The sequence below is a fragment of the Chelon labrosus genome (assembly GCF_963514085.1).
Source record: "Chelon labrosus genome assembly, chromosome: 9".
Classification (NCBI taxonomy): Eukaryota; Metazoa; Chordata; class Actinopteri; order Mugiliformes; family Mugilidae; genus Chelon; species Chelon labrosus.
In genome coordinates this window covers 3,181,422-3,203,648 of record NC_140359.1, presented here as the reverse complement: position 1 = coordinate 3,203,648, position 22,227 = coordinate 3,181,422, and the positions used below count along the sequence as shown (strand labels likewise).

Below are 22,227 nucleotides of genomic sequence, written 5' to 3'. Positions count from 1 at the left end.
GTGCAGTACTGGTTCTCAAAACCACTACTGCAGCGATGGTCCACTGCATCATCCTATTATCCTGGACTGTTTTATAGGCTACGTGCATTTGAACCATCTGTCTCCAGAACTTTTTTTCTATGACCTTGCAAGCTTTTCTCACTGAGTCACACTCTAATACATTCAACCTGCAGCAGACTGAAAACAGGAATAGCCCTTCTTCTGGAGACTGAATGGATCAAGCCTTGGGCAGCATCTTAAGAGCTAATAAAGACGTTTTTCTCTCGCCTGCTCTACCTTTATTGAACCGATCCGACATGAGGGGAAAACAAGGTCCACTTCTTTGACAACACAGAAGATGTTTGGCAGATTATCTAGTTCACTCTGTCAGAGAGAAATAGTCCATTCTGAATATTAGATATATATCTATATAACATATAGAGGGAGCTGGGAGCTGTTTTGTTTCGTTGCTAGCATTGAAAATTCCACAATAGCAATTGCAGACATAGCAGAGACCTTTAAGTTGGATAAATGTAACATGACAACTCTTTTCCAAGAGAGAGTTTAATGAAGAGATACTAGTGGGCCCTTTCACACGTAACATTAGCATCCCTCCTGGGCAATCTGATTGCAGGTGTCCGGCTTAAGGTAGAGCTGTGAATACACCTAGGACGCACTGTGGTCACATTTATGAGATCAAATCTCAGGCCACATTTGGAGGTGGTCTTGGATGCATTTAACGTCCTTCCTTTGATAGTGTCAACACACAGTGAGTCCTAGGTCACATTAAAGACATTGGTGCTCTGTGGAAGAGGAGTTTTTCCTCCTTTATTCAGAAAAAAAACACCATTATTATAAATGATCACCTGAAAAGGAAAAGGCAATGCATGTGATGTCTGTCATTGGTAATGCCAGCCTTTTAAAACATCCTTGTAGCTGTTAACTAGCTAAAAAATAAATAAATGTAGACAAGAATTTACAAATGAAATGATTGAATATGAGTATATTTTGTGTGATTCTGTCATTACAAAAATGTGTCCATTTGCATACAAAGCGTAAACATTTTCATAAACCGAGATCTGGTTAGGGACGCATGCAGATGTGCATTTTGATGCCCGGTGTGACCACAGATTCTTAAAGCAAGCCATTTGCAATTGGATTGCGCAGGTCGGATGTTAATCCAATTGCTGAACGTTGCCAGTCAGAGTAGCTGGTGTCAGGGTCTAGATAACCCAGCTCAGCTCTTTGGAATTTACCTGATCCTGATATTGGAGCAGTTGCATCGGTATTTGAACTTAATCATCTTCATGTGGAAGAAACCTGACAGATAAATAAATAAAATGTGCTGAAAAATGTGCCTAACGTGGTAACGGATATTATCCTTTCCAGTACGTTCCAAAACCTTCTAGTGTGGACTCATTACTTGAACTGAATGTTAGTCTGCAGTTATAAGATGTGATTCTCCCGCTGAGATAAGATCCTTCGAAACACTGTTGCCGTGCTTGAAGCCAGGGAATCAACTGCAGTGTCTTCTCCAGACAGAAAGCACGTGAATGTTGTGATCAGCTCGAGTAAAGCCCACCACGCACCAAGCTAACCACTGGCCATTTGCCTGTGCTGATCCATCGGTGAGCATGTGTGGCCCTAGTTTTTGCATTGTGTGCCATAATGCCACAAGGACATGGATGAATCCAAATAAACCATGTTAATTCAATCTTTTATAGATTTTAAATGCTGGTTTAGATTCTTGATGGAATCCTCATGGATCACTGATATCAGTCTTTTCATCTAACTCTCAAAACCAAATTAAATACTTGGTTCTAAAAATGTGAATGTGAATTATTTTAGGGTAAAAGGTCATGGTTCAATGACGTGTCCTTATATCAACAATAACAGAAGCGAGACATTTAAACTCTGAATTCAATTAACCATCTCTTTCTCAACCAATGAAGGCAACATTACCCAGCTTGGCTGCAGCTAAAATAATCTATGTTTATTGCTTATCCATAATTATAGTTCTACTGGGACAAGTGTGCTATTTCATTATTAGACTCCACTGATATTCAGAGACATGTGAAGAGGCTTATATTTCCAGACCCTGGTAAAGGGCAAGGCTTTCCCTTGTTGCAGGTTCACGCCCCTGCATCAAGAGCTAATTTGTTACAGTTTTAAATGAAGCTGCTAAGATTTAAGGCCAGCTTACATCGTGGAGCTTTCGCTTGTCTGAAGCGTGACTTCAGAGCTGTTTATCAGCAGGGTGGAAAAGATCAGAAAGTTGCTGCATACACAGATGACCTCATCTTTAGTGAAACAGTGGCAGGCCGTGCATTTTCCACCTAGGCCTTCAGTGCCCTCCAACCTTATTCAAAACACCTCTTAATACAATCGTTATGACACCACCATCATACAAATATCCAATAAAACAGGACGTTGCATCGTATCTCACATAGCAAGATGAATGCCATTACTAAAGCAAGAAACTCACTTAGAACTATTCAAAAATTCTCCTCTCACTCACCACTTCCACCACCACCAGCGCCACATACATCAAATCCAGGAGAAACATTACTGTCGACCCAATAAAATGGCAAAAAATATACATAAAAGATGTAAATAGAATTTGTTTTACTCACCAGAACTTAAGAAACAATTTAGAGTTCTCCTCGGACCCTGTCAACCAAGGGTAGCACTCATAGTCGCTGTTCTGAAAGCATTCCCGACTGGGTCAGACTAGCTAGCTCCAGAACTGGGTGGCCTTTCCTCACAATTTCCAGACTTTCTAAGAAGATCTGCAACCAAATTGATAGCCTCTCCTCCTTCCGCCATCATGGTTCAAAAAATAGCAATCAAAATGTTAATGGGGACGATTTGCTTGTGCAGCTTACAAAACACAAACCGCTAGCTTGGTTTAAACGGAGCAGCTCTCTGACCCTCCAATCAGAGGATGCAAAACGCTGACGCTACCATGGGCCACGGAGAAGGCCTAAGAATATGAACTTGAAATGTGATTGGTTGAAGGAACAGCGTCATTACAATGTCTTTCTAGCTTCAGCTGCCTGCAGTTTTAGTTGTGAAGGCCCAGGCAGATTTCTTTGACTCCAGTAACACATGACGGCTGAAATATGATTGGATAAAAGCTCTAATGTAAAGTTACACTGCCAAACGCAACGCAGCTGAGAGACAGACAAGCCATAAAATGAAAAAAAAAATAAAAATAGGCTATTGGGTAATATTTAATAAGATGAATGGGGAAAATATATGATAAATGATATACGTTTCAATATGTTTTCTCTGAAAGAAATCTCTGTAGCAACTGCAAAGCCATTGTCCATATTTATACACAGTCTATGGTCTGTCCTGTGTGCAGGCATTCACTCCACCTCAGGATTTTTCATTACAATACCTCAGGTGATACTTTTCATCTAATGCCACGTTACGACCTGGCTCAAGGGTCGCAACATAAAATAGAAACCAGATGTCAGAGTTACAAAAATACACCTACACCTTTTTCAGTCTATCAGTTGAAACACACCCCATAAGGAAAACCAAATGAAGTGTTACCATTTTATTGTGAACTAAATCAACTCCATGGCAGACGACGGCATGACTACGTCGCCGGTACTTCTCAGTCCAACAATGCATAAAGCCTCACTCCAACCACACTGAATCTAAAATGTTTGACGTATACAGTATGTAGAAAAATAGATGTGGTGTGGAAAAATCACATTTTTTCTCCATCCACCCACCCACACACTGCTCAGGAGCAAACTTTCATTCAAAACATGATGCTATTTATACAGCAGCATTCATAAGGGCCAAGAACTTTATCTGGTATCCTCAAAAAGTGCCAGATTTGATATAAATGACAGGAAGAAAGCACAGTAACAACCAAAATTTATGAAAGTGAGAAGTAATTCTGTCTTCATAGAACTGTTTGATGAGATGCTCAAGACAAGCATGAAACATAGTCCTGAAGAGGAATTTATACTACTTTGACCTAGTCTGGGTGTAAAAAGACTCAGTTCTTGGATTTCATTATACAGAGAAAAAAATCCTGCACATGCAACTGGATAGTCTTACAACTAATCAGAGCAACAAAGTATGTGACATTAACCCTTTATAGGCCACTCAACCCCAGTCTACAAGGAAAAGTAGATACAATAGACCAGTTAAATGATTTATTTTTTTAAAACACATGTTTTCTAACATTTCAGAGAGTGACATTTGTATTTGGTAAATGGGAAAATCTATTCCATAATTTGGAATGAATGAAAATTGACCTCTGCAAGTTAAAATGTTTGGAGGACAAAGATCTAAAAACTGACGAGCTGAACAAGTGTAGTGAATTTGCTAGCTTTGCATGGAAGTCGTAGATAAAAGCGTGGAATGATGACATGATTCAATGCAGTGAGAACAAATAAGTGAGAAATCACAAATGTTATCTATGTCTGTGTAATTTATCAAATCTACACAGATGCAGGGTTTATCAGGGAGGCAGCAGCTGCAACTAGAGGGAGGCTGAGGCCGCAGCCTTTGAGCACAGCAGCAGGTGTAAGTAAGACACCTGTTAAGGCGCAGTTTGTGCGAGGCTTTAAGTCTATGTTGCTGTCGCCATGGTGAGTGTGATCATAGATCTAGGGGCTTTGTTACAAGTCTATCATTCTCACTGTACGCTCTGTTTCCCTTTGTTGGAGCTGTCTCCTTGACTCTACTTCCCGCAGACGTGTAAACTCCTCAGACATGACTATCTCTCTCTCTCTCTCTCTCTCTCGCTGCTTTTCTTCTTTGTCTGTTTCCTCCACCCTTCTTCTCTTTCCCTCTTAATAGCCGTGCCTATGCTTCTCACAAACTGAAAACTGAATCTGACAGAATATTAAACCCAGAAACTCGCCACAGAGGAATGCATATCAACAAACACCATCTCTCCATCCATCTTGAAACGGAATAGATATTCAGCAATGTTTGCTCTGCAGAGGGCATCGATCTGTGTCTATTTATTTCTGTGTGAAATTAGGATTCTGGGAGTTGATGTTTGCTGTGTGCTGTGTCTCAAGCTGATGCTTGATTGTGTAGGGAAAAAGCCTTCAGTGACTTAGTGGACATTTATTTAAATACTATTTCTAATATACGCTGATGCGATTTAATCTACACTTCAGTACACACAATACGAACACAGCCAGTAGTGGGTCTTTTTCATGCTTTGGGCCTCCTGCAAAGCCAGCGTGACAGATAAGGACACAAGCTGCTGAAAGAGGCTGGCCGAGCGCTTGACAGGAGGTTGAACCCCTGGGGACTGTGGTGGAAAGATGCACATGCAGTGAAGTGCAGGCCGTCCTGAGCTGCAGGACAGAGTATTTAAGGAGATGCTTTGTCTTCACAGATATCAGACTTTATTACAACAATTTAGCTGACGGAATTGGCTCAGGACTTAGGTTTAAGCTCAATCCAGACATGTTGCACCGTACTATTTTGTACTGTTTATTGTATATCAGCTTCCATTTTACATGCCTGTAGTTATGTGAGTGAGGAATTAAGTCTGTCTACAGAGAACAGAGAAGGGGAATGATGAGCAGGGAATTCCAGAAACAAGAGTCAATCAAAATCCAATAATCCAAAAGAGAAATCAAGACGAGGTAGAATCCACAAAGAACAAAAGGCCAAGGCACACGAAAGGTCAGAGACAAAACCAGAGAAGACGATCAGGGGACGGCAATGAAACACAGGCAAACTGACAAAAGACAAAGGCAGGACTAAATTTATGCATGCACAAGTAACTGGGAAACAAAAGACAAAGGCGAAACTAATGGGTGGAGGAGCACGCAGACAAAATACACCAGGCAAGACAGGTGAGTGAAAAGATGGGACAGGAGGGAAGAAACCAATACAGGAAGTGAAACTAACTTAAATGCGGTTACGACCCCCTGCAACAGTCTCTCAACAAAGAGGTGCAACACAAACAGAACTTGCATCAAAACTTTATTAGCGACAACACAAATTAGGCAACCAAAACTACAAAGCTCAAAATAAGTAAAAGAATAAGAAGATCAGGCTGCAAAAGGCTGCAGGACCTGGTGTCTATCCTCTAATGGTACCCCATACATTAGAACTAAACCCTAATCAAAAATAAGACAGAGAACACAACAAAAACAACATAGCTCCTTGTGCAGTTGCAGGGAATCTTTTCAATGCAAGGATAAATCTGCTGTCGTCATGAAGGGTAAAGCCTTGTCAGACTTGTGTCAGAGCATCACTGCACTGACACAAGTAAAATACAACGTAACGACCGTGCTTAACGGCTGGCGCTGCTACACTAATCCTGTTTCCTTAATCAGGTTGTCTGCCGTATACCACATACATACAGCTGTGACGAGTGGGCGGGCTTCTCCTGGATGCTGTCCTTGAGACGATGGCATGTTTTCTCAGAAATAGTGGCGGGAGGGGGAACAGTGACATTATGGAATCATCATTATGAATTCAGTGTCATTCACATCCGTCATAATGAAGAGTAGCTAGAGAAAGAGTCCAGAGCAGCTCAACCTGAGATTTTATTCCCTGCATAGAATCATCTGTTCACTGTCATTACCTTTTGTGCTGTAAAGTAACTCTTCATGAAGATGCAGCCACATAGCCGTGATTTCCTACTTTTACATTTGTATATATAAGTGGGGTCAAGTTTTATATATTAATAATAATAATCGTCTTTATCGCCACGTCTGTTCACACATAGTAGGAATTTGTTGTGGGGGTTGGTACATTAAACGTAAGAAGAAATCAGACAATATAAAATATACACTGCCTGGTCAAAAAAAGTCTCCACCTGGATTTATCTAAGCAAATAGGTACGAGCCTCCTATTGGATAATTACTGCATGGGTGATTATCTTTCAGCTGTTCTAACCTGTTCCAAATGTTCTAACCTCCAGTGGATCTTAAATAAAGATCGAAAAGCCTTTAAAACACTTATCAAGTCTTAATCTCATTGTACTTTTGTAAAAAATACATATTCTGATTCTGTCAGTTCATAGAATCAGGCACATTTGAATATGAGGTTTCAAAGCTCTGTGCTGCATGCCGCACTCAAGTTTCTGATCAAATTTATTTTTAAAACAATGACGGCTTCATTCCACTTGTGTGTGGAGGAATTATTACATAATCACAGCAGAAATGACTCCACTCGCACATCAGGCATTCATCAAACTCCAGAAAAAGCAACTCTCCATCAGATTGCTCCTTGGATGGAGGAGGACGTTTTTAGCATGTGAATCTATACTTTGGCATCAGTTTGATAAGGGTGATGTGATGTGGCCGCTTATTATTAGAACAAACCTCCTTGACTGCTCAGCTCCCTTGGCAGTTTTCCCTATCAAACATCCACTGCTGGATGCTGTCGTTGTCAAGTGTCCTTGAATGCAGCTCTTCGTTTTGCAAAGCACATATTCCAGATAACAGGCATCAGTGTGTGGGAGAAGCCGATGGGAATCGGCTCCCTGATGTGGAGGAACGGGCTGCCATGTTCTGAAGCTGCAGTAGATCAAAGAGCAAAACGGCGATTGCAATTTTCTCTATGTGCATTTATTTTATTATTGGGAGGCCTAGAAAAGGGAACGCAGCCCATTTTTGGGGTCCCAAAGTAGAGTTAAAAATTGGTTTTAGATTTCAGTTAAGTTAAGGGTTAGTTAAGCTGTAGATCATCATCTATGATCATATATACTGCTACCCCAAGGATGTGCTAAGGTTATGGACTGTCCCTCGCCTGATGGAAGATGATAATAATGAATCATTTGTTTTCAGGTGTTTTCAACATAAACAATAAAATATTTTCCAATGTGCTCCCACCTGTCTTCATTCTATTCTGTCTATTTTCTTCTTTGTTATTAGCCTTTAAAACTAAACCACAAAACCAAGACTAAAAACACACTACAACTACAGCTAATAGTAACTCTTCCTAGCTTCCTAGCCTCCCAGCTAATAGTAGCTCTTCCTAGCTTCCTAGCCTAACAAACTAATACAAGCCCTCCCAGCTAATAGTAGCTCTTCCTAGCTTCCTAGCCTCCCAGCTAATAGTAGCTCTTCCTAGCTTCCTAGCCTCCCAGTTAATACAAGCCCTCCCAGCTAATAGTAGCTCTTCTGAAGCAATACCTGCAGTGACCACTAGATGTGTGCCATAAAAGCCAACCGCTGTTTATGCAACTTTTAAAGATTAACGTCTCTCTCCTGATCAGCGCTCAGTTGGGAACATCAAATAGCTACCAGGACACAATAGATGGGGGATTTCTCGTTTATAAAGACCAACAATTTTCCAGGTTAGCTGGAGGCAAAGATCAGCAGTACTTCGAGGCTGAAACAGCAGTACAGTCACAGTGGAGGACCCTCAAAGTGGCCACCACAGTCTGAGTGATCAGTGCTGACGTCTGCACTGGCCTTTTGTTCCGCTCATCACCTCTCCTTTAGCATAAAAATATATCCAACCACCTCTGTCATAGAAACAATTCCCTCCCTCACTCCATCCACCCACCCATCCTGCCCAATGCAAGACCTGCTAAGCACTCCTCTTTAACTCACTCCATTCCAGCTTGAGTACCGTGGCGATGCACAAATAGCACAAATTGCACATGAGTATCACTCGTCTCTGTGGTGCTGGTTCTTGCCTCTCTCTAGCCCTGAATGTCTCTGTGCCTGCAGAAACACTGGGCTGAAAATAGAAAGCAAACGCTAACACACAGTTGTGATACAGCGCTGAACAAAGTGAATGAACCCGCCCGCGGAGATTTTCTTTGTTATCGAGCACTTTATGTCTATCATTTGTTAGTGAAGCTCTATTTGCAGACTACCATTGCTCCCTCTAGTTTATCTGGGTCAGTCTTGAATGAGCGGGTACATCCATTAAAGGTCCAGTGTTCAGGATTTAGTGATATCTAGTGGTGATGTTGCAGATTGCAGACAAGTAAACACCTTTACCTTGACCAAGTGTGAAGGAGAAACTATAGTAGCTGCAACATCAATGTAAAAACACATAAGGCCCTCTATGGAATCAGTATTTGATTTGTCCTTTCTAGGCTACTGTAGAAACATACTAGCACAACATGGCAGGCTCTATGGAAGAGTGACCCCTCCCTATGTTGATAGAAAGGGCTTATTCAAGTCAAAGAGATTTTGCATCATTTTGATGAAACACTAATTTAAAACATACATTTCTGCTAATACGTTTATCTGAATCCTACAAACAGTTTAATGTTGTGTTTGTCTTTACTATGTCAGAAGAATGGCTGGAAAAGCAAATTTGTTTGTTGTTCCAAGTCTACCTGAACCATCCCTTGGTTATGCTGCTATAGGTCTAGGCTGCTGGGCGACTTCCCATGATGCACTAAGGACATGTCCTGTATTTTCTTTTCTCACACTCTCAGTGATTTCTTCTCTAATTTCTTTTTTTTTCTTGTTATCCATGCATTTATGTTCTACTAATGTATAGTGTGTATGCTAAATTTAATCAGATGTCTGTAACATCTTGTTCCTCCCTCTCCTCTCCTCTCCTCTCCTCTCCTCTCCTTTCTGTCTCTGGCCTCAAGCAAATGGGTTCCCCCACATGAGGAAGTTTATCCTTGCCACCATCGCCTTAATGCTTGCTCTGGGGGTTTCAGGCTGGGTTATTGACACTGTATAAATGAAAATTCAACTGCAATTGAAAATGACTCTAGTAACACTCCATTTGGATTTTAGTTTGGGACGTGTTTAAACTGGTACAGAGAAGAAACATTTGGCTGCCACCAGCCTTTGCATTGGCTTTTGGCCTGGTTGGGAGAAGTAAAGGGTGGCATTGAAAATATGCCAACTCAGTCCTGGAAATGCTGGAAACAATAGGCAAGGGGTGACCCACAGATATGTTGCACAGGAGCATGGGGCGAGCATGTTCAAAAACCATATGCAGCCCAGTGACAGCTATGTTGAAAGCTAGTACGTATTACATATGGCTCCCATATACAAATCCCAAATGAATGGCTCCTGTGATGGCAAGGGACACACAGGGCAACAAGGTTAACTTTGCCGGCCACAGGCTGTACGTCCATTGTGACTCAGCTGCCTTGGCCCTGTCAAACACGCTGCCTTATGTTCTATAAATGCTGTGAACTGGTGGGCCTCGGAGCGGAAGTTTCAGATGAGATATCCAATGGTTGGACATGTACCTGACGTTGAATGAGGTTTCACTTTTGAAACATATGTATCTGCCAGATCCATACATTACAAATCTACTGTTTTGAGCACAGTGTTTGCAAAGAAGATAAACATTTACAGTAATTGAAATGTGAAGTAATTTGTACTTCAGTTTTCATACTCAGTTCTCAAAGCCTAGCTATAAATCTGTGGTGCCTGAGCACTGTACAAGTCTGTGGAAAGAGTGTTGTTAAACTTCATGACTATCTCAAGTTGTTTTCAAACCTCAAATGTGACCTTGTTTGCCACTAAATCCATTTGCATTCACATGCAGTCTTCTGCTGGCCTCTGTAATCAGACCTGTGAACAGTCCTAGTCATTATATAGCGTGTGGCTACTGCAGATACTTCTATATCTCACACCATGCTCAAGATGATAAAGTCAGCTGTTAAAACTATCTATAATTAGTTCCTTAGTGAGTGATCACCTGTCAGTGCTGCTTTCCGTTATTCCTTCTCAGGGCTCGTCAAACAGAACCAACTGAGCTGTCACACAAAATGGAGAACTTTTCATGCCCCATCAAAAAGCTGTTGTGCCGGCTTAATGGTGACATATCTGGGAGAGCCATGGGATGAGCGTCATCCATCACAGATATAATCAGGGCCGATTGAACCCTGTTTTAATCTTTATTACAAAATCCCACTGAACAAAAGTCAAATATCCTGTGAATACAAGCTGGAGGTAGGAGGTAGGCGGGTCGAAAGTTTGTCTCGATTGCTTTGTCTTCATCGCCCTGTGACCACAAACAGAACCAAGGTTAAATACAGCTGAATACTGTACTGAGTGGTCCTTGAACCTGCCCTAGGGTGCAGTCTGATGCCCTTTCTGTGAATTATCAGCATGTCTATGGTCTATGGTTTATTTCTTGCACACAGTTGCTTCTCAAAAACCAGATGCTTCTGTTATAGTTTTAACATTTATTCATGTTCATGCTATAAGAGTTTAATCGCCCTGGGTACAACATGCAATTGAATGATTTATTCCCCAAATACTCACCACAGAAACTCAGCTTCTTTTAAAGGTTCTTATAGTTGCTATGGTAATAGGGACTCGGTGCACTACTTGGCGATGACAGACTAACATCAGAAATTATAGTTCTGAAAACAGACAATACTTATGTTTGAAACCATTGCTCAGTGTGTTGATTTTTATTTTTTCTCTCTGCTGTAATTTTTCACCCATGTAACAAACGTGGGAACTACTGCTCAGAACACTGCGATGTACCTGCAATAATGAGGGCTCTAACAAACCAACATCTTTATCTACTTGCATGAAACATAAATGTAATCAGTATTCAGGTGAGAATGTGATAGATGAAAAGCTCGTAGACTGACCAGAATGGAAAGGGGACTCAAGGTTTCTTTTTGCATTATGGTGGCACTAGAAGAAATACAGTATGTTCTCCTAAAACGAAAATGACCTGAATCTGAAATAAATAAAACACAATAGTTCATTGAATTTATCAGACAGGCTGAAGGAAAAATGCAAAAAAATTGTGTTTGAAAAATTATGTATTTGTTTGTCTCCAAACTCAATGTTTATGAGACTGCGGTGTCTTCAGGCACTAAGTGCTGAGTGTGCCAACGGTCTACTTAATGAACTAGAACCATCTGCTGGAACTGCAGTGTTTCTCCCTGTGGATGGGGGAGGCTGAGGACCCGGAGTGCAGGGATGGCATTAAAAGGCCTGGGAGCGCCAGCGGCTCTTCAGCTGAGTCAGATAACGTTGGAGGTCAGACAAATTGGTCATTCCCCCACTGGTCAAACTTCCACATTCAATTAGGAGCAATTAATTTCCAAACTGCCATATGATTGATTATCCACTTAATGCACTAGATGGTGTGAATGGAGGCTGAAATGCCGGTAGCCTTAGAGGTTGTTAACAACTAATTCAATCTTTCAGTAGAGTGGGGTAGTTTTAGGACCTTACTTACAGGAAAACATTATGATCTGCTTTAATACAGAACTGATACAGTGTACATTTCAACCTCAACCAACCTGAAGCCTAGTCTTTGGAGTGCTGAATACTTTGAAAACCCTCCATCCACCACATCCACCTCCAGCCAACTTTGATGCATTTTGCAATGGGGGGAGAAAAAGGTTTCTAGGTTCTAGGATAGTGTTGGAGAGGTGCAAGGAGTCTTGTAAGAGATGATATGATCTCAACTTCATGAAGTCAGTTTGGGAGTACATGATAGGCAATACTAAGAGAGTTTAATTCTTGGTACAACCTGCCCAGGTGAAAAGCCAAATAAAAACTGTTCACGCCAGCAGACATGAGCACGATTCTTTTACATGAACCTTGATTAAAAGCTTTACCTCTGCACAACCTGGAGCCTAGCCACAGCCTGATGGTTATAGGGAGGAAATAACACTTTGCAGTAATGAGGATAAGAGGATATATAAAAAAAAAGAAAGGAAGTATGAATTGCTCTGTGTCAAAGACCAAGGAATAATTGAATTTCTTCGGTATCAATCAAGTTTCAATTTGAGTGAACGACACTCAGTAAAAGCTTTATTCATCAACAGCTTTTCTCTCCAGGCAGGTTACCAATATGACCACTAACTGCTTTTATGTACTATCTGAACACACTCATCTGCCGTCGGCGCGATACTCATGGGCTTTCCTCACCACTCTGCACCAGAAACAGAAGGCAATTTTTGTGAAGAAGATCAATCACATTACGGATATTACCTTGTGATTTTTGTTATTAAAAACAACAACCAATTTGCACAATTTCTTAATATTTTATTATTGAAGATCGTATTTTCGCTAGATGGATATTTCAATTTAAAGCAAATTGTTTGAGTAGACTGCATCTCCCTAGGCATTAGTTTACAAGGCTGGCCCAAGCTGCTTTATGCAAACTGAATGGAAATTTGTTTTCTGGGAGAGGGCAGTGATATACAGCAAGTGTTACTGAAAAGGCTGTCAGGGTGAATTATACCCTGTCAAAGGCTGCACAAATTTCTAACTTGGGCACAGCCAACTATGTAGCTAATTCATCATGTCTTGGTAGTGGACTGTGCGGGGCAGGTTATTGTAACTCAAGTGACATTAATGAACAATGCCAAGTCTTATACCTGACAAGACTGATAATGGAACTGTTAAGAGTGCTGGTTTAAAGAGTCAGTAACAATGTGGAGCGCATCTTAAATTAGACGTCCCTGGAACATGCTAGGGTGGCCTACTTAAATTTTTGCATATAACCTACAGTGCCACTTTATGCTTATTAAGTTTATGTGCTCTGAGGATTTTTCTACATTTCTGCCTAAAAGAATACTCAAAACATGAAGGGATTTTCAAAAAAAGTCCTGAAAGTAGACAAAGACGGTAAATGGTCTTGTTTTTAATAAAGCACTTTCCTACCTATTGGTTCTCGAAGCACTGTACAGTCACAGTGACACATCTACCCATTCACTCACTCAAGCATTTACACACCAATGCCGAGCACTGGGAACAGAATGTCTTGCCGAAAGGTCACTTCGGCATGTGGCATGTTACGGGGACAATTTCCACTAACCCTCCCCGCTCTATCTACTGAGCCACAGCCGCAAAGAGAAACAGAAATATTGTACATTTGCATTTGTTTATTCAGGATGAGAGTGGAAAAGTATGTGTGTCTCTAAGATTACAAGTTAATTTCAAGGCCAAATTAGCGTCCATCTGTTCAGAGGTGTTGTCAATCAATGTAATGAGACTCAAGTGTCGTTCAAAATCTGGGATTTGTCACGGTCTGATTTTCACAACACATTTGTGGAAGTGTGTGATGGCACGGACAAGGGAGCTTTCTGAGGACCTCAGAAAAAGAGCTGTTGTTGCTCATCAGGCTGGAAACAGTTGTAAAACCACCTCTAAAAAGTTTGTTGACTGTCACCCTCCATAGGAGTGGTCAACCAACAAAGATGACTCCAAAAGAAAGACACATACAGTCCAAGAGGTCACAAAGGAACCCAGGGTAACTTAAGGCTTCTCTCACACTGACTAATGTTAATGTTCATGAATCCAAAAATAACATTTGGTGTATGCACTTTGCTAAACATTGTGAACATGCCAGAAGCCCATTGGTAAAATGTTTTGTGGATAAATGAGACCAAAGTAGAATTGTTTCTCCAAACCACTGATCAGCAGTAACCAGAAATATTTAGTTGCTGTTATTGCTACAAAAGGGGGTCACACCAGATACTGAAAAAAAGGGATTATATACTTTTACAACTCACAGGTATGGACAAATTATTAATTTGATATTTCTGGTTCGGTTTTATGTATCTGGTTGTGCGATGACTTGTGTGATGTTGTGAGGCATTGTGACGCAAAAATGTAGAAACTTCTGAGGCATAAACTTTTAAGTGGCACTTAATATGTATGATCTTCCAAAATTTAGTGCCCTATACACCTGCCTCATGGGGGGGCCTTTTTCAAAATGAGTGCAACAAGAATGTCTTCCTAGAAAAATTTGGAAGGAACCAAAGCTGAAGAGAGGGAGGAGGCTTACATAGCTCCTCCAACCACAAGTTCATATTTGAAGAGTCCATCGTCTTTGCTGGTGACAAGAGATGAGGTTAACTAAATTAATTTATGTGGAAATCTTACCACACTTGTTGTCAACCCTTCATCCTCTGAATGGCACTTTGTCAGCTACTGTATCTCCGCAGACACAAGTCAGACATGAGGTACAACCTCTTATCAGAGTGTACAGCAGGTTCTGATGTGATGGCCTTCATGAGCAGGAGCACATGTGTGGCAGGCAGTCTCGACCCATTAACAAGGCGCACTTAGTCCTTGACTGCCAATTTTGGTTTTCGATAAAGGAGCTCAGTGAGCGCTGATTTATGACCGTGGCACTGGCGGAATGACACATTGCAGTCTCAGTGCTGAGGCACACAAGGCACAGTCATCCATAAAAATCACTAAATTGTTGGGAGGGAAGAAAGCAAAGCAGTGAATGTGTTTTAAATGTAGAAACAGTCTGCCTCTGTAATTAGATGAGTTGTGGAGGACAGGACACAAAAAAGACAATCTTAAATAATGTAATTATTTATTGATCCCTGAGGGGAAACAATCTATGCTCCTAATTGCCCTCCTTGTAAAGGCAAGAGGTCATAGTCAGTTACAGCAGCCCTTGCTCTTTAGGCCTCTTCGGGAGTGCCTCAACAATTGCAGACCTCTCTTTGAGCAAGAGTTGCCAGGAGGACTGAAATAAAAGAAACAGATAACAGAAAAGAAAAATACTGACCACTGTTGCGCCTAAAAATTCCTTCATATTAATCCTTTTTTCATGATGATGATTCATTCATTCATTTTCTATGACCACTTGTCCTCTGGAGGGTCGTGGGGGGAGCCTATCCCAGCTGTCATTGGGCGAGATGCGGGGCACACCCTGGACAGGTCTCCAGTCTATCACAAGGCTTGATTGAGATTGTTGCCAACACATTTTCTGATTCAGGAAGCGGGACATTCTTATTCTGCACAGATGTCGTGATCCGGAGTGGATTGAAGGATTTATAACAAGGAGCCCAGGACAGTCTGATTAAAGCGTTATTGCAAATTGTAACACAACACATCAAGTTATTGTGGCAATTCCTTTAAGATCCTTCAACACAACACTAATGGTTAATTTGCAATGAGCTAATATTCAAGAAAAGAATAACATACATTGGTAGTAAAACTTTTGCAGATAAGGTCAAGGTGACTGTTTGCTCTTTAAGTTGATGACACCCCACGGCGCTCAGATGAGTTGTATGACGCATCACCACATAGAACCCGTCCAAGCTATTCGATTGGCCTGGCAGATCTTTGCGGAAGCCTAATCAATTCCTAACAGAGCGACTCCAGACCAAGTTTCTGTAACAAAAACAATCGTGTCGAGCTCTTGTTCCACAACTTCTTTCATCTGGAACACATTCATGGGGTATATTCAGCAGCACATGCCAAAAAGACTTGGGTCCATATTTGCGAGGGATTGTCATTGTATGTCATCCTAGCAGTTTCTTCTGTGAGTTATATATTATTTTTCTTGGTATTTTGAATTTCTTCCAGTTGTGGTTTCCTTTGCCAGCCACCTATGGGCAATGATTCAACTGATACAGTGAACATCACCTGAGTTGCTGTTGAGAAAAAAACATGTTCCTGCAAGGGATTTGGAATAATGTGGAATAATGTTTAATAATTTACTGCTATTGCTCTTTTTTTTTCTACTTCTCAAACAGAACCCAGCTGTTCACTTTCCCTTTCGGTTCTAACTATATATTTACACTACTTTAAAGAGTCAGTGTTGCTATTTGAGGTCTTGCCTAGAATTGTGGGATCATTGAACAGGGCTGTGATAATCTTGACCTCTGTCAATGTGGCAGAGAGAGAACCAGTGATTAGAGCAACTTTATAAATCACATACAACACTAAATGACAGATGCAGACTCCAGACACGTTTTAAATCAGTCTTGCACAGTATTGGCCATTCAAGATCATTTACTTGTTTATGGGATGGCAGACAGTTGCAGAGAATAAGGAGGAGGCACTTTGCCCTAATGACTATTGGGACCTGTAGCCGAATCCTCTCATCTGTGACCCCTGATAGAGCAGCCTGTCTGGACGCGGTATATGATGAAATGTCTCTCAGCAAGTCTCTATGCCCCAACGTGATCACTCATTACACTTTTTTATGGACTAGAGGCTCAGAGAAGAGCCAAAAAATAGCCAACTTTAAGCCGCTTTTTTCTTTCAGCAACTGCCAAATGTTTTGATGCTCATGCAGGCAGGCAGAAATTACAGTTCAGCTCTGAGATTACCGTTGCTCTGACTAAAAATAGTTCAAAGAAGCATCTTCCAGACCCTTTGTTTGTGAGCCACTGTGCTCATAATCGTATTGTAAAAAGTGAAAAGTGCATGTTTCTTTACTGGGTTAAACAAACAAAAGAAAAAATCTTGTTTTTGTAAAACTGTGGAACACAACACACTAAATACTCTGTAAACAACTGAAACCCACTGCCTCTTTTTCAGTGGAACTGTACATAAATACAGATCTTTATCCTTTATCCTATCACTAAAATATGAAATACTGATTATTTAAATCAGAAAAAGTAGGAATCAAGAACATACAGTGATTGCACTGACACTAGTGTGTTCTTATACATTATAACTATTGAAGTCTCCATATGTCTGTTTCATTTTCTGTTTCCTACATTTCACTGTAGTTTGTGCTCTCTGAAATTACTGTTATATAGTTCAGGCCTTTTAATTTTATTTTGCCACGGGGAAAAGTTATTTTCCCCGTACTTTTCATGAAACCAATGAGCACTGGAAATGCATATCCTCCATTCATGTCTCAAATCTGACCCCCTCTCTCTCGTCTTCATGCGCATTTGCTGCATCTCCAAAGGCGCCTGTGTGAGTCACAAATATAGTGAGCTCTGTGGCCTCAGATCCTCAGATAGCCTCTCCCATAAAACAACTAAATGATGTGACAGCAGATGCATGAGGCAAAAAGGGAGCTCCAGCAATTTAAATACCACAACTGAATGAAACGACTCAAGGGGAAATGATGAAAGGGTGCGATGATTCAGTACCAAACAGAGGTTCGGCCCATTGTATGTGCACCAGCAGACAGGGGGGCATTGTTACTCAGACTCACTGCTTGGTATAATAGCCCGAGATCAAACAAGAACAAATAGCAGTCATGTCTCATGACTTGTCTGATGGAAGAGGGTTGTGGGTGCACATATTGTTTGTGTGCTACCCGGGACACAGCTACACAAAAAACAAGCTGAAACAAGAGCAACTGGACTTGTAGAAGACGTTTCATTCAAGCCTTTGGTTTTAAAAGACTGCTGGGGGCTTGGGGTTTAAATAGGAACATGTGTGGGTGTTGCCCAATTTACATGAGGCTCTGTTACAGTTACACATCTGGCCATTAGAAACCTATCTTATCTTATCTTATCTTATCGAATGACCAGATATGTAATTGTAGATAGAGGAATCTTTTTTTTTTTTTTTTATCTCATTTTCTTCTCAAATGACATGTATGATTGCGTTACTCTTCACATAATCCCTGCCCAAACAATCTGATTGGCCCAGCAGGTCTTTGAAAGAGCATAATCAGTTCCTCAATGGAGAGACTCCAGACCAAGTTTCCACCACAAGTAATTTGTAGGCACTACAAATACTGCAGCACCTTGAGACATTACACCACTGGAGACTGGAGATTTGTTGCTGAAATGGTGTTGAGTTAAGTTTTATAAGAACTTAAAGCGTAGACTAAAATTTTAGATGCCTTTGTTTAAAACCTCTAATTGGATGCCTTCACCCTTATAGCTGTATAAAACAGAAACATAGATAATCATTTAATTGCCTTAACATGCTCTGGATGTTTCTTTGAATGTTCTCTGCTTTTCTCTGAACCAGTGTGCCAAGAATTTACTGAGGCACACAAAGTCATCATTTATATACTACAAGGAGAACCCACAACCTCACCTCCTCTTCTTACCCAGGTACTGAAGGGATGCAAGAAGCTGACCATGTCTGTGTGCTCCATGGGACGGATCCCTGGAGGCTACATCACCAACCACATGTACAGCTGGGTGGACCCTCAGGGACGGAGTGTCTCTGCGCCACCTGATGATATGGAGGCCAACCAGAGGCAAGGGCTCGGCATGGAGGAGAGGACGGTAAGGCTGCAGGCTGTGAGAGGGAGTGCTTTTCAGCATTTTGAAAATGACCTCGGTCAAATTCAAAACTATTATCGAGGATAATTCAGTTTTTTTTTTTTGCAAATGTCATCCCACTTGTGTCTGACAGCAGTCAGCATAGGACAGAAATATGTCTCCCTGAGGACATCGTGACCTTTGGTGCTGTGAAATTATGGAAGACAGACTTACAACAAAGTTGTATAAAGCCACCACAGTTCTATGACTGTGGCTGCACATTTAGAGATGATTTAATTGAATTCATCAAATGAAAAGCACACCTGTTACTATGTGTTTTGACTGGATACACAATTCATTACTGTTGTGACAGCCATACACACTCTTAGTCAGAAACATGCCTGGATTTGTTAGGCTACAAAAAATCAGTTACATACCATTTTATCTTTCTTTGACTGGTTTAATAATTCTAGAGTCATTTTCAGCTTTTCTTGCTTGTAGACTATTACAGTTTAACCCAGTGAGATTTGATAAAGAATTCCAGAGAATTGGAATTAATTAGTAGATTTGTGACTGAATTTTGGTTCTTTCAGCAAAAGAAGAACAAAAATTCCAAGAAAACCCAAAAACGGGATCAAAAATGGGGAAGAAACACAACAAGCGGGTAACTCAGACAATTTGAAAAGGGGAAAGACTGCTGTAAACACAGAAGGGCTGATGGGATAACAAAAAAACGGGGGGGACTATGAGTGAAGGGTCCACAGACAAAAGACAAGGCAAGACAGGTGAAAGCAATAAGAAGTGAAGGAAAAATAACAGATACACAGGAAAACAAAAATCCAGGACACGCTAAAAATAATGATGACATCTTGACAGTCAATAGGCAACAGGCAGGGCCCCCAGTGATTGCTGACAAACTTTAAACTACAGCAGTGGCAATCTGCTGATTTCAATGACAGTAGGAGGCCCCCCTAAGGGGCCCCCCATCTTACATAACTCTGCACACTCAATCCAGAGATATTTCTCTCATTAAAGTAGTTATGTATGGTGTGTAATTTCAAATGAAAATGATGACTAATAGCTAACTAAATAGCTAACTGAATTCAGTTCTGCTGACCAAGTCTAGTGTGTGCACCACTAACAAGTGTGGAGACGCCACCAGTCGACTGGTTGGCTGATAGCCAGGAGGCAGAAAGACAGGAAAACATTAACAGTGAATGTAACCCTGGCTTCTTGGTATTGCGCTCTCCAGACTCTCTGGGCTGTGGAAGTTATGCAGGTTATAATTTTGCATCTTCAGTCAGTCAACACCAATACAGCTCCGTCGCACACACGCAAGACTGTGTGTGATGGGGGGGGACCATACATTATCAAATGGATATTTTTTCAAGGGGTCCAGTGAACTCTAGAACCACCTCTGGGTTTACTCAAGTATTCATACATCACCAGTCCATCAGCTTTCTTGAGTCAACCCTTTCTCACAGGGTAAGCAGTTCACTGAGGCAGAAACTGTCACAGAAACAACCGTGAAATTGTTTCTATTTGCCTTGCCCATCAGATTTCAGAAAAAAGGGGGACATCAATTTCCCCATCACCATTGCAGGATGCAGTTAACACCGCGGCGGAAACCTCAACATCAGCAGCCAACGGTCGTACCTGTCAATACAAGGGGTTCAGTCGATGGGAGATCTGTGCAAAAACTGCTCGTATGCTGATTCGTGCCCATTGGATTAAATGTTGCTATAGCAGAAAACTGATTATATTTGCAAGAGCTTGGATGACCTGAGGAGGAGAAGCTGAGGAGAGCTAATTAAATAGACCTGAAAAGCTGTTACTACAACAGAGGCAGAATGGCCTGCATTTACAGTGGAGCGATGAATTTTTTGGCTCGTAATTTTCACACATAACGTAACATCTTGGCCAGTGAAGATGCCAGATATACAGTAAGCCAACTGATCTACAATATGCCATCTGTCTGTCTGCTTTATGAATCAAGTTTGCTGGAACTGAACTGTTCCTATTCAGCTAAGCTCAGATGACTAATTGTAATGTGAAGGGACAAACCCAAAGACATTTACCACCAGCTCTCCAGTTTGTCTCAGCTTTTTAGCTTTTTCAAGCTCATTTTTTACTCAACCTGGTTTCCGTCTGATTAACACATTATATTCAGACTGAAAGGATTAGGGTCGAAAGATTCTCTGAAACTCATCTCTATTGTCAATAGTCATCATTCACATTTCTGAATTTCTAGAAACTTTCTTTTTTTGATAGACAAGGGTTGTATTTTTGGATAAAACACTATTTTAAGCCTTATTCACACACCTGGGGACGTCACGCGATTTAGAAATGACCCCCTACATTTGTGTTTTGTGTGGTTCCTTCACACAGGATGAATAAAATCTGTGTTGTACTCTAATTTACTGACTCCTGGTTCTGACTGCTTTCTGGTTTCTGCTTCCACTGCACTACATGTCAGAGGTAATATGATATCTTTTTTGCTACACTACACTTTTTGACAGCTTTAGTTAGTTTTGAAGATTTGGATTAATAAGGGATGAAAACGAAAATCGAACATGATGTGGATGTGATGAGACTGTATTGATCCTGAGGTATTATTTATGAACTGCCTGTCAGTATTTAAATCAGCTCCACCTTTATCAATGTGATGAACACATGAATGAATCCCCAGATCAGGGGGCTGTCAGACAACCTCTAAACTACAGAGAGGGATTCTGCAGGACTTTTGCAGGATCTCGCAAAAAAGTTTCTCAGTATCTCGCAAATGTACTTTTTTCCCTCCATGTCCCTTCTGGGGCTCTGTACTTTAAAATAACATGGCAACAGTACATTTCATAATTAAGTACTTCATCTGGGCTGTATCTTCTGATATAAGCCACGCCCATTTCTGCCACTTGTTTACAATGCAACATCTGAATAGAACAGAATAGAATAGAATAGAATAGAATGTCCTTTACTGTCATTGCAGCACACAAGTTGTACAGTGAAACAACATTTTGTTTAGAGCTCTGTAAGATGCTCAGAATAAACAGTAACATGAACAGTAGTAAAAAGGAAAATAGTGTCTATAGCATCTACATCTAAGTCAGAATGGAATATAAATATGAACAACAATATAAATATGTGCAATAGAAAATATGGCTATGGAATATACAGTGACATATACAGTCATGGACGAAAGTATTGGCACCCCTGGAACTTTTCCAGAAAATGCACCATTTCTCCCAGAAAAGTGTTGAAATTACAAATGTTTTGGTATACACGTTTATTTCCTTTAAGTGCATTGGGACAACACAAAAAAGCAGAAGAAAAAAGCCAAATTTGACATAATTTTACACAAAACTCAAAAATTGACTGGACAAAATCATTGGCACCCTATTAAA

The 22,227-nt window shown here is 40.8% G+C and overlaps 1 protein-coding gene across 1 annotated transcript in view; it reads left to right on the top strand.

The window, feature by feature from the left end:
- Positions 1-22,227, top strand: part of whrnb (whirlin b) — a gene marked incomplete at its 5' end in the record, with an annotated part of 52,148 nt that overhangs the window by 5,667 nt on the left and 24,254 nt on the right. The window contains one exon of the mRNA XM_084551467.1: positions 18,674-18,850. Coding sequence (XP_084407593.1) covers positions 18,674-18,850 — 177 coding nt within the window. The remainder of the gene's footprint in view (positions 1-18,673; positions 18,851-22,227) is intronic.